At 58.9% G+C, this 13,027-nt stretch overlaps 1 protein-coding gene across 1 annotated transcript in view; it reads left to right on the plus strand.

Moving 5' to 3' along the window:
- The first annotated feature begins 352 nt into the window (after positions 1–352).
- The window catches only part of ANO1 (anoctamin 1), a 151,422-nt gene continuing 138,747 nt past the window's right edge, over positions 353–13,027 (plus strand). Inside the window, exon 1 of the mRNA XM_032879717.1 lies at positions 353–496. Coding sequence (XP_032735608.1) covers positions 463–496 — 34 coding nt within the window. The 5' untranslated portion in view covers positions 353–462. The remainder of the gene's footprint in view (positions 497–13,027) is intronic.

Consider the following 13,027-nt stretch of genomic DNA (forward strand, 5'->3'; position numbering starts at 1 on the left):
TGCGTGGGAAACAGAGGAGGCACTTAGGGAAGGGGATTTCTGAAGGGACTGTCGCTGGTGCAGGCTGTGAAATGGGCCCACACCTTCCGTGACTCTGACTTGACAGAGCTGAAGTCCTGTGGCTGAAGGGGGAGAGGGTCCCTGGGTGCCGACCCTCCCCTTCAGCAGACAACCCGACCGAGGCGGACCCTGATGGGCGGGTCTCCCAGGTCCCCTGTCGAGGCTGGCTGAGGCCAGGCCCGAGGGTCCTTGGGGATCCCAGGGAAGTGTCCGAGTGTTAATGATTAACCCACGATTGGCACCTGGTGGCCAGTCTCCTTGCCCCGCTGACTCATTTTGCAAACCTGCTCGCCCTGGGGAGTGGCCTCTGCCACCGTGCCTGAGATCCCAACGCAGAGCTGTTCTGGAACCTGCTGGGGAGCCGGCATCCACGAGAGGAGAGTGCGTGGTGGGGGCGCCTGGATGGAGGAGACCGCACTGGACCCTTTGCTGACCAGTAAGGAGCTATGGGGTCCACGGCGGGGTGGGGGTCCGGAGAGCGCCGTGCACTGTCAGCCCCGTCGGCCCAGGTTGGACACCCGCTCTGCCCTCTAGATCCCCATGCATGTGGCTTCTGGGCAGTGCCCAGGCCCTCCGGCAGGGAGAGCACCCCCACGGTGGCAGGCCTGACCGGGGTAGGTTAAGGCAAGGAACCTTCCAGAAGGCAAGCACCTCCTGAGAGCAGTAACCAGAGGCCCACATTCTTGGCTTCGGCACTGTTGACATCTGGGGCTGTCCTGTCCCTCATCGTGGGGCCATCCTATGCTCTGTGGGACTATCGGCCTCGTCTCTGGTCTCTACCCCTTACAGGCAGGAGCACCCCACCCTCGGGTGTGACCACCCAGAAATGTCCCCACACTGCCCGGTGTCTCTGGAGGGCCACCTGCCCCTGTGCCCTGAGAGCCCCCGGCCTGGATGGACTAACTGCCTACAGGGCTTCCTGCTGAGCCCTCGGGCTGTGACACCCCTGAGCCTCGAGGGGCCCTATGAGGGCGGCTATGATGCCAAGGCTTTGGGGCCAGACCCCTACATCGGACCCGACTCTCACTTATCCGCTGGGCCACCTAGAGCAAGCTGCTCCCCCTCTCTGTGCTTGGTTCCCTCCTCGGTAAAACTGGACTATTAACAGTGTCGAGCCCGAAGGAAGGGCATGGCTCCTACCAACGGCTGTTTCACTCCCATATTACACAAAGCTGGGGCCCAGAGAGATGAAGGCACCAGCTAGAGGGTCACCCAGCAGGTAGGGGCGGGGCTGTGAGGGGCCCCACCGCCTCTCTCCAGAGCCTCCTCTCGTAATCACGGAGCCTTTTGCTGCTGTGGAAAGAGGGGACATGGTACGGGGGCTGAGAATGAGGAGGCCAGCCCGCTCCCATCTGGGGCCTCCGGCTCGACAGGGAGTTTCCGTTCTGGGCAACATGTACTACCGTCTGCCTGATGAGGCATGGGGGGTGCTCTCACACGGCCGTCCTGTCCCCACCCCACCTCCCCTCCCCCACAACACCCCCTCACCAGCTGGCCCTCATCCCTCCCTGAGGGGGAGGGAGAATAGTGAGCACCACATTCCTAGGCCATTAGTGTCCTGTCTGTGATTCTTAGAGGGAGACCCTGACGGGGGTGGCGGGTGGGGGAGTCTCTGAGGCCCTTCCTGGCATCAGGGGCCGGCTGGGGACACGAGGGGCAGGGCAGAGGGCCCTTCTGGGACAGAGCCGACCTCTCGTCTCATGGGAATTCAGCCACCAAGTCTAAGACTTGGGTCCGTCTGACCAGCCCCACCCTCTGTCCTGTGCTTAGTCCCCGAATGAATGAATGAATGAATGAATGAATGGCTTCACTGCATCTCCACTGCATGGATGGGTGACTGAACGGAGGAGGAAGCTTCCTTGGCGCCCCAGAGGGGACTCCAGCCGGGAGTAGGGGGCAGAGGGGGTGGGCTCTGGAGGCCCCCACTCTGTGCTTCCCCCTCAGGGATCCGAGGCCGGAGCCTATCGGGCAGCTCCCTCCCCGCGGACGGCCCTGGCCAAGGCCGGAACTGCCCCCTCCAGCCCAGGAGTGACCCGACGACGTCTCCAGGGCAGAGGGGGACAGAGTGAAGATTTGCAAAAATGAGTGAATTCACTGGGAAAGGACCCATTTTTATTCTTGGTTTGTCCTCCGAGTGCCGGAGAGTCAAGGCAGAGGGAGGAGGGATGTGAATGAGGCATCAGACGTTTCCGAGAAGCCCTCGAAGAGCTACAGAGAGTTGCCAAGTGTTTGCGACCCCCACGCTGAGACCGTCCGAGGACCCGTTTCCCACGAGGTAGTCCCCAGACGGCCATGCCGGAGCGGCGGTGACTCTGCTCTGCGGTCAGGGAGGCAGGCGCCCTGGGGGAGGGCCGGCCCGCGGCTCACACAGGAGGCAGGTTCGGGTCTAGGAATTCCAGGAAACGCCGCATCGCATCGTAGAGCGAATGCTTGAGCCATTAAGAAGCTGGAGGCAGGAAAGAGAGGCTTCCCGAAACAGCTCCCGGCTGAGGGGACCCCCGCTCCTCTGCGGGACGTAGGACAGCTGCAGGACTCAGGGGGACGGGCCCTGACCAGGCGCAGGGGTGCGGGGCTGGCAGTGAGAGAACACTCCCCTTCTCCAGAAGCACCCAGAGTCCTGTGGTTCCCTTTCCAGGGCCTAGTGTGGAGACTTTCTCAAGGGTGGAGGCTGCGAAAGGTGGTCCGGGGGCCGCGGGGTCTGGTCTGCAGCCGGGGCTAGATCCCAGAGCCGGGTCTGCCTGGCAGGTGTGGCCTGGGGTGCGTCAACCTTTCAGCTCCCGACTTCCTCTTCTGCAAAATGAGCCTGGAACCCCCCACCCCCCCACCCCCAGAGAACTGGAAGGACAGGGGACACAGGGCAGCCTTTTCCGTGGTGAGGCTCAGCATCTCATGTTGTGTCTGGGAAGGGCCTCCCTCTGGCTACGGCCCCTATTTTGTCGTCAGACAAACATCCTAAGTATCTGACTCTACTGAGAAATTGTCCGTCTTGTCACCAAGAGAAGCCATGAAATGCCACATAAGATCTCAGGACAAGGAGGAAGTGGCAGCTCGGAGTTTTGGGAGACCCGACAGCAAGAAGGTGGCTGGAATGAGCTGGGTCACCCCCTCATCAGTCAGAGGAAGGGTCCCCAATGGGAGGTTCAGAATCACCATCAGCAGTAGTTTGGTGGGGGGTGCTGCCATGGTCTCAGGGTCTCGAAAAAGGCTCTGGCAACAGGAAATGCAGACAACCAGGAGGAGGAGCCGTGCAGGGGGGTGGGGGTGTCCTGTGGGGGCTTCTCTCTGCGGAGGGGAACCTGGCCCGGGAGACGTCACACATCAGAGCCAATGAGCCCGTGCACCCAGCTGTCCCAGAGCCTGACTGGCAGGGGAGCGATTTCTCAGAGTCGGGTCAAGGAACCTGGTTCTGCCCGAGTCTTCAGGGAGGGGCAGGCAGAGCTGGGCTGACAGCAGCCACAGTGGAGGGTGGCAAAGGCCTTTAAAGCATGCCCAGCCTCATCGATCAGACCTCCTGTGAACTCGCTGGGCTACAGTCTTGGCTGGCCTCGGAAAGCGAGGGCTATTTGCTTTAGCAATTATTTTAGGCAGCTTTGAAACGAAATGCTTATGTAAGTGGAGCTCAGTGACCTTGGGCAGATCACGCCCCTCTCTCTGGGGCTCTTTCTTCATCTCTGTCATGATGAGGGACTTGCATAAACAGCCACCATGAAGGGAAGGCCTCTGTTGGTTCTGCAGCAAGAGACAGAAAAGTTATCTTTAAAAAGGTGAGAGTGACTTTCTCTCACTGAGCCAAGTCCAGATGTAGGACTGTCAGGATCCCAGGACTGGTAGGGGGCTTCGTGAGGTCAACAGAGACCCACGGTCCTTCTCTGAGGCTGCTCCACTGCGCTCAGTAAAGGCATCCACCTCATGACCCAAAATGGCTGCTTGAGCTCAAGCCATCAAGTCTGCATTCCAGCACTAGAGAGAGAAAAGACATAGAAAGGCGCTGTCCTCCCATGAAAGTTCTTCATAAGCTTTCATTCATTCTCACTGGCCTGAACCTAGTTCCATGGCTGCCATGAGCGGCAAAGGAGGCTGGGACATGCGGCTTTGTTCGGGAGGTTACATGACAACTAAAAATTAGTTCTTTTAAGAGAGAGGCAAAAAGTGAACACTGGGGGACAACCAGCGCTCTGTGGCATGGGTTCCAGAGGTTCCCCAGCCCTTGTCCTGGCCAGGGACTTAGTTCTCCCCTTCTCCCTCGGAGCCTCACTCTCTCATCTGTAGGATGGGCTGTTGATCCCCCTGAGCTCGGCTGTGGGTACGTGGCTCCCTGTAAAAGACAGGGGAAGGCAAGCTGAGGGAAACCACTGGGGGGTTGGCCCGCTAGTGCCACGCCATCCTGGTCTACTGTGGGCAGACTGAGCCATCGTGCTGAGCGGGTGCGGGGACATGTGGGGACATACCCCGTGGCCCCGGCAGGACGCGGCACGCTGTGAATGCACAACACATCCAGTCACCAGGCGAAAGGCCCGTGATCCCCGCCTTCAATGCCTGTGCAAACTGTGAAACCCTGAGATTAACATGACGTGGGTCATCTTCCTAGAGCCGTAAAACAATTCCTGAAGACTGCCTCTTGTCGCTTTCACACTGCGTAGTGATAAGATATTTCTGTGTAAACACGCCGTATCAACATTGACCTGGGATCCTGCCTCGGGACGGGGTTGGTAAATCCAAGAGGATTCCCTGCTCTTCCTCAGCATTCCCGAGAGCATTAAGCTTGTTGCTAAAGCAGCAGCCGGCTGCCCTCAGGGCCTTTGCACGGCTGTCCACTGCCTAGGACGGTCCTCCCCTGATAGCTGCACAGCACCCTGCCCTCCCGCCCTCAGGCCCACGGGCACACATCCCTTCCTAAGCCCCATCTGTAGCGGCTTGCTCTCTGTCCCTGCAGGCTGTGTCCTTTTTCCTCAAAAGCCCCCGCTCACCAACATGATATCACTGCCTTTCCTTCTTCTCTGCGTAGAAAGATCTTCTCCTTTGTGGCAAAGATTTTTCTAAAGCCCTGTGCCCTCAGCACCTGAACCCATGCCAAGGAGCCGCTCGATAAATATTTATTGCCCGAAGTCCGCCACTTTTCTAAGTATTTTCTATGGGCCCTTGAAGACTCTGTTAAAGATAAAAAATACTTTTAATTCCCTGGTCTGGCAGCTCTGGGGAGACATTCCTGGGAGGTGTAAGATGTCAGCCCACATGTTCTTACTGGAGCGTCTGCTTTCTGGATTGTCCCTTGTTCTAAAATGGTTTTAAGTTCGCTTACCGAGATTTTTTTTTTTTTAAGATCGATGTATTTATTTTAGAAGGGGGTGGGGGAGCATGCGAGAGAGTGGGGAGGTGCGCAGAAGGACAGAGAGTCTCAAGCGGACGTCCCACGGAGCGCAGAGCCCGACGTGGGGCTGGATCTCATGACGCTGAGATCACGACCGGAGCAGAAACCACGAGTCAGACTGCGCCCTCCCCACCCAGGCGCCCCGTGTGGTTTGCTGAGATTTTAAAACTTCCACAAGAAACACAATGATTTAGGAGATTGTACAAACAAGGAGGCACGGGGACAATAAAGTTCTGGAAATAGGGCACGCGCGGAAGGGCCGCTGTGGGCCAGACACGGAGTGTCCTACCCCGTCTTGCTCACCCGCTCTGCACGACAATGTGGGAGTGGGCACCACACGGACCTCCATCTGACAAACAGAGACAGAGGAGAAGCATGCTTGCCCAAGGTCGCCGAGCTGGCACAGGGCAGGGGCAGGGGTGCGGGTCAGCAGGCTCTTAGCCCACGGGAACCCCCGCCCCAAGCACTTGGCCCTGCACCCGATCGGAGAATGTGGGGCTCAACTGCGCATGGCCCATCACCCTAACCGCCTGCTCCAGGCACCGCCCCAAGTTGTCCCTGAGACCCCCAGCAGCCAATCCTAAAAGGAAACGGGAACCGCAGCCCCATTCAGACCATCCACAAAATATGACCGCGCCAGTGGCTCAGAAGGTAGGTGCCTGAGACCAGCGGGCTTCGGGGCACGAGGGCAGACGTCACTTTCTGGGGCTCCGGGCCCCCGGCTGCAAGCAACAGCAGTCCACCGTGGTTGTCTGGAAAAGAACATGACGGACGGCCCCGTAAGACGCGGGAACAAAGGGAAGGGCAAGTGTCCCCACTCCGTACCGTCATCGCAAGATTCCCTGCCACGGCCACGGCTGCCACAGCCCCTGACTGCGCCCCACAGCCCGAGGCAGTCCTCGCCATGCCCTCTCCGGAGTCAGGCCTGGCGCTCATGGGCAGGTCTGAGTGGCCACACAGGAGTCAAGTGACCTCGACCCCCGCCACCAGGGAGCCGAAGCTGGAGGGCTGGCCACCACCTTACAGGAGAGGGGCTCCGTATCCCCCAGCATCACACCCAGAGGGTCCCCGAGTGGGAAAGGGAGTTAGTGCCGGGCAGCCCTTCCCTAAAATGACCAAAGCCCACCCACCCTCCCTAAGGAGACCCCAGGAAGACCTCCTCTGGCGCCCACGGGCTCTCACAGTCTGGGAAGCTGGGGGGTCAGGAGCTGGTGTCTTTCTGTGGAAATGAGGCCCCCGAGAGGAAGGAACTGAGCCAGACCCCAAGGGCAGGCCCCCGGACCGCCCTCTCGGGCCACTCGGGCTCCTTCAGCCCAGAGGCTCCTGGGTCCTGGGGTGCCCAGAAGGAAAGCCCCTCCTCCAGCCGCTGGGAGCGTGCACGCCTATCTTTTGGGGCTTCCTCGTGAATGTGGCCGCTGCAGGATACCCGCCCCGGGCCACGCGCTCTCCCGGACGGCTGCTCCAGACAGGCTCCGGGTCCTCCCCCGCGAGCCGCTGGGGGCTGTCCACCAGCTGGGTGTCTTGCGCGGCAGGTCCGTCTGCGGGAAACCTCCTGGCTGGCAGGAGCACCGCCCACGATCGATGTGTTTGTTTTGGTTTGTCCTGCTGTGTTTGGTTAATCAAGCCGTCTGCGTCCGCGTGGCCCAAGTCAAAGCCCCATCCGCGGTGCGGCCTGAGCCCCGCGCCATCCAGCCCGGGCGCCCTCGCTCCCCGCTCCGCCCGTGCCCTGGGAGAAGGGCGGGGAAGGGGGAGATGCCCTTTCTGTGTCTGCTTGTCACCCACTTGGCCGTCAGAACAGAGGACTGGCTTGTCTGTCCCTCTGGCCTCTCCTGAGAGTAGAGGCTCCGGCTCCGAAGGCTACAGCCCTCTCCTCCGGCCCAGCCTCCCCCGGTGCTAGCTTGGAGGCGTCTCCTCGCCTCCTGTTGATCCCCCGCCCTGACCCGAGCCTCTGTGAACCGTCCTTTCATTACACCTGGTAGGGGCTAAATCGTGCCCCCAAAGTCCTATGTTGAGAGTCCCAACACCCAGCACCTGAGAATGTGGCTGAATCTGGAGCTGGGGCCTTACAGAGGGGACTGAAGTGAGACAGGGGTTACCGGGGTGGCCCTGATCCAGTGTGACAGGGGTCCTTGGAAGAAGAGGGGATCAGGACGCAGACACGCATAGAGGGACATGACACGGGGAGCACGGCCGTCCACACATGAGGAGGGAGGGCTCAGGGGGACCCGCCCTGCCCGCACCTGCATCTTGGACATTGGCCTCCAGGACTGGGGGACACCGAGCGTCTGTCATGTGAGCCCCATCTGTAGCCCACTCTCCCCTGCTTCTCCAGGTCTGGGCAGAGCCATTGCCCAGAGTGGGAAGGCAGCACCCAGCTCCCTCACAATGCAATTAAATCCTTCGGGTTGAAGAGCCCAGGGGGACTTGGACACCAGCTGACCTGTCACGTGCCCCCTGGAGCAGGTGATGATCTCAGAGTCCTGCCCGGCACACGCGCCCTGCGAGCCAATACCGCAGGAACGGTGAGCGCGTGGCGAAGGCTGAGCCGTGCCCAAGCGGGCCTGGTCCTGCAGAATCCTCCCAGAGCCCAGCGCCGAGAGCCCAGTGCACGAGCCCTGCAAGGCCACCTAGGCCTTAGGCAGAAGGATGCACACCCGAGGCGAGCAGGGGTGCGGCAGGGTTACGCTCTCTGACCCAGGTGCACCCGAGCAGCAGGCCAGCCCACCCTCCCCACCGGCCCAGCCCTGAGCCCTGAGGCTGCATTCGGAGACTTTAAAAGCAAATGTGTCCTCCAGAGGCAGAAGGGTGGCCTGGGGACATGCACTTACCCTCATCTTTTCAGGGACACTGGGAGCCGACTCCTGGTCAGGCCTGTCCCCTGAGACGATGGTGGCTTTGTGGGCCCCACTGCCCCGGGCACCGCGGGCAGCAGGTCCTCCCGGCTCTGAGCTCTTTGGAGATAACTGAGCTGGACTTTTCCTTCTCAGATTCCCTCCCAAGGTCTGAGAAAGCCTTATCTCGGGAGCCCGGGGAGAAGAGGTTTTGTGAGCTGTCTCGTCTCATAGTGCCTGTCATTTGCATACTGTGGCCAAGGGGGAAGGGAACCTCGCCAAGGGAGGCTCAAGGAGCCGGGCTAAGAGCGGCTGGAGGGAGGTGGGGGTCCCCAAGGACAGCTAGACCTGGTGTTTTCTTTCCCTGGGAATCCCGATCCCCCAACCCACACTGAAGAACAGGGTGAGGCCTGGAGACAAAACTGCTCTCCTGGGCAAAGCCCCACAAGGACAACGAGGCCTCCCATCCATTCTTAAGAGGGCTCACCTTCCAGGCCGTCTGATGGGCCATCGTGCCAGGCAGGCCACCCTGATCAGATGACAGTGTCTCGAGTTTTTGTGGGCAAAGCACACAGCCTTAACAAGCAGACTCCCCGAGGGATGGCAGACCGACTTCTAGACTGTTCTGTCTTAACACCACACTCCAGGTGAAGCCGTCTTCCTATCGGGAAGCGTTTTGTCATCGACGTCTGGTCATCTCCACAGAGGGAAGGCAGCTCGCCTTTGACCTTTTGGGGGGAAAGAAACCACCAGATGTGTTGAATTACAAAGGGACTTTCTATATAAATCTACATCTTTGAACCACTTAAGAACATAGCCGGAACCCATAATTCGCCTCTGGTTTGTGGCCAAGAGCCTTGGCACTGGTGTCATTTACTCTGAAAAAAAACCCCAAAAAATCCAGGCTGTGTGTTCTTTGATGAGGCATCCAGCGCAAATATTTGCACCATTAATTAGAATCTGTTTAATTCCCAAAACTCGAGCGACAGGAGCGGCCTCTGAGGGTAAACAGGCCCCAGGATGTTAGTCATACCTGGAAGGCTGTGAGCGGAGCATCTCCCTCGGGCCCTCCGCCCACCTCATCCCACAAACAAACAAACAGGCGGAAGGTTGAGGACAGGCCAAGGATCCCCAGCCGGATTTCGGACACAGCACGTTAAAGGCCTAAATAGAATGTTTTTCTATTGTTTCCATAGCCTTTTTGTCCTGGTCGTAATGCGTTGAGTCCAAACAGAGGGTTGGCATGGTGTGGCGGAAAGCATTCTGGAGTCGACTAGAAGGTTCTAGAATCCACTGGGCAGCTATGTGGATTCTGGAGAGTGGTTCTCTCTTCCCGGGTATCCGCTTCCTCTGCTGTCAGCGGGGACGAGAACCATGTCCCCTACGGTTGAGGCAGCACAGATGTCAAACAGCAGACGGGAGGCCCGCGTGGCCGTGGTACCCGAGAGCTCCGCGCCCGTGGCTGTTACTCCAGCCACAGCGAGGCTCACAGAACCTCGCCGTCCTGCACAGAGGAGGCCGCTATTTCTGGCATCTCCCCGGATGCGGCCTCCAGTCACGGGTGTGCTGCAAACCTACTTTCGGTGCAAAGGGAACCAGTTCTGGGCGGCACAGGGACTCGGGCAGCGGGGCCCTGCGGCGCCCGTGTGGACACAGCTCAGTCTTCTTGGTGTCTCTTGGTCACTTGGAGTATGCCCCAGGCAAGTCTCGGCTTGGTACCGGGAGGCCTGCCGCCCCCTCCGGGGTTTGGTTTGGGAGCATGGAAAGTTCCGGAGATGGAGGGCGGTGACAGCCACATAACAGTGTGTGTGCACTTAACGCGACAGAACTCTGTCCTCCGACATGGCTGATGGTACCTTTCATATCCTGTGCATTTTACCGTAATTAAAAAATAAAAGTAACAATGAAAAGGTTATTAAGAAGTGAGCTGGGTTGAAGAAAATAGGAAGGAGGATCCCGGGTCCGGCTCAAATCGGGGCATGGGAAGGGATGGCCAAGGTCTGGGCAACTCGGGGTTTCCAGCCTAGAGCCCAGGGCTCGGCAGGGGCTCCGGTCTCCAGACCAGGCTGTCTGGGTTCGAGTCCCCAGCCTGCACTCACCCTGTGTGCCTCCAGCGCTCTGAGCACTGGGCTCCTCACCTGGAAGGGGGGATGGAACGGAAGGAACCACAGGGAGCTGATACTTATCAAGCATTTGGAATGGGGCCGGCATCCAGTAAGTGCTGTTTTAGTGCTTCATAAATAGACAGACCCCCGAGGCGAGCGCGGGCGGGTGGCTCGCCGGGTCTGGGGGCCCCTCTGCTAGCTAAGCCCATGGAGACAGACGCCCTCCGGAGGCTGACCCCCTGTGTCTGCCATCGGGAGCCAAAGGGTGTCCGGAAGCCTGCGCTTCCTTCTCCCCAGCTGGGCTGTCTTCACCGCTCAGCCTTGCCCGGGACCCTTGGCGTTAATGGGGCTTTAACGGGACCCCCTTGGAAGCAGCCCCAATGCCCATCAGTGGGCACATGGGTCAACAAATGTGACAAAGCTGCACCACGGAATATCACTCATTCACGGAAGGGAGCGACGTTCTGATATATAACACGGATGAACCTCGAGAAAATTATGAAAAAGAAATCATGTGTGAACACTGTTAAGAAAAAAGTAACAGTGTGAGAGGAGCAGTGACCGCAGGGATGCGGAATGGCCAGGTCAGGGCCATCCACGGTGACCGGGAGCAGCCGTGGCTGAGGCTGGGGAGCACCGTGGGGAGAGCTGCCACGGGGTGTGGGGCTCTACCGGGAGGGATGGAATGTTCTGGAACCAGACAGTGGCGAAGGTCGCACATCAAGAATGTACCAAACTGTCCACTTTGAAGTGGTTCATTTCATGTCATGTGGATTTCACTTCAGCCCATTGTGTTTTTTCTTTTTATCTTATCAAAAGCCTCACCCTGTCCTGCCAAGGGCAGCCCCCCAGAGCCCTGGTCTGATCTGGCCACACCTTCTGCCTTGTCACTCACCGGATGCCCCCCACCTGCCAGGCTGGCCTGCTTCCTCCCGCTGCCCCAGCTCTGCATCTCCTCCTGGCCTCTGCCCTACAGCCCCCCTCCATCCAGAGAAAGCCACCCTCCCTCTGTTGGCCCGCAGGTCAGGGACCACTGCCAGCCCCCAGCTTTGCTGGGAGCGACTTCCACCACGTGGTCCTGCCTTTGTGAACCCAGCATGACACAGGCAGCAGCACCCCTCCAAACCAGCCCTTACAACTCACCAGGTTCTGGGCTGAAAGCTGGATCCTCTTCCAAGCTTTGCAAAACCTCTCGAAGGAGCAGCCTCTGCCAAGGTCCTTCCTGTAGAGACACAGACTGAGGTTCCAAGAAGCAACTGTCCAAGCCTGGGGTCCCTCTGTGACCCACTGCGAGGCCCCAGGCTTGTCCCTTCCGACGGCACACCAACTCTGGGGCCAGGCCTCCCTTGCTCATCATATACCCCACCCTCCGCCAACCCTGAGTCAGGGCCCTACCCACAGCAGGTGCTCCAAGCCCCCGGCTGAACTGAGAACAGACCTCCTGAGATCACAAGAAGCCACTGTTTGAACGACCCATGACCATGTCTGTATTCAGCGGATGGATGACAGTAGGGACAGAATTTACGTGGCCTTCGGGCGTCTCCTGGCTTCTCCAAGGGTCCTCCTGGGGAACTGCGGGGGATACACTGAGTTCTGCGGAGGGGGTGGCTTTAGGCGCGGTGACACTCAGCCAGTCAAGTGAGCTCTGGCCTCTGAACTGCTCCTGAGCGGCGTTTGGGAGCTGTGGAGACCCCAAGTGCTGCTGGCCTCAGTCGTGGGCTTGTCCAGTGTCTCCGAGGAGGCCCCAGAATCTCTAGTAAGGCCCTCCTGTGTGATAAGGCCAGGCATCGAGGAGACTGAGCCTGTCCCAGTGGGCTGGGCCTCACCCTGCAAAGCCTATTTTAAACCTGGGCCAACCCCAGGGCAGGAGCACTGGCCCCGGCCTCGCCGGGAGCTTCCTCCTCCACTGCCCTCCCTGCCTCACCACCGAAAAGGGAAACCATGTCCCATAATTACAAGCATGGCGTGGCGTGATTATCCCCGTACCCTATAATGATGGCTGTGACAGAGGCGTGCCACCTCCCCACGCCAGTCCACTTGTCCGGCTCTGCTTTTGATGTAAACATCTTCCCGACGCAGGCAGGATGCTCCTGACTGCCGGGGCTCCCGCAAAATGGGCTGGGGGAGCCCTTGGGGCCCCTCCTCCTGGGGCACACTCTGCCCGCTCAGACCCCGCGAGAGTCCCCCTTCTCCCCAGCCTGCCATCGTCCTGGCACAGCACCGTTTACCAACCTCACAGCCAAAGCCAATCTTTGCAGAAATGAGCGAGTTCAGGTATTTACTAAAATATCTTTTTCAACTGGATTGGATCAAACATCGTTTTAAACAGTCTGGAGCTCCGTCCAGCTTTCCTGCATATGCAGGAGTCGGCGGGCGGAAGGGTTTCACATCAGAGCACAGCTTAACCGGAGCCAAGGGGATGAAAAGAAGAAAAATAGCTTTAGCTGGAATGAATCAACATCTATTAATGGCTGTTTAACATATTTCTGCTAATAATAAGGCATTAAATAATGTGCATTTGAACGTTGGCTAAATATACAATAGACCAGCCCTGCCCCCCCCAGAAAGGTAAACAATGATGGCTAAAAACAGCTCTGGTACCTATTTACATTTTTCCCCCCTGAGCTTTTTTGGTTTATAGTTCATGGTTCCAGGGGTTAGAA

Source organism: Lontra canadensis, unplaced genomic scaffold, assembly GCF_010015895.1.
Source record: "Lontra canadensis isolate GAN:19392208 unplaced genomic scaffold, GSC_riverotter_1.0 scaffold66, whole genome shotgun sequence".
NCBI classification, from domain to species: domain Eukaryota; kingdom Metazoa; phylum Chordata; class Mammalia; order Carnivora; family Mustelidae; genus Lontra; species Lontra canadensis.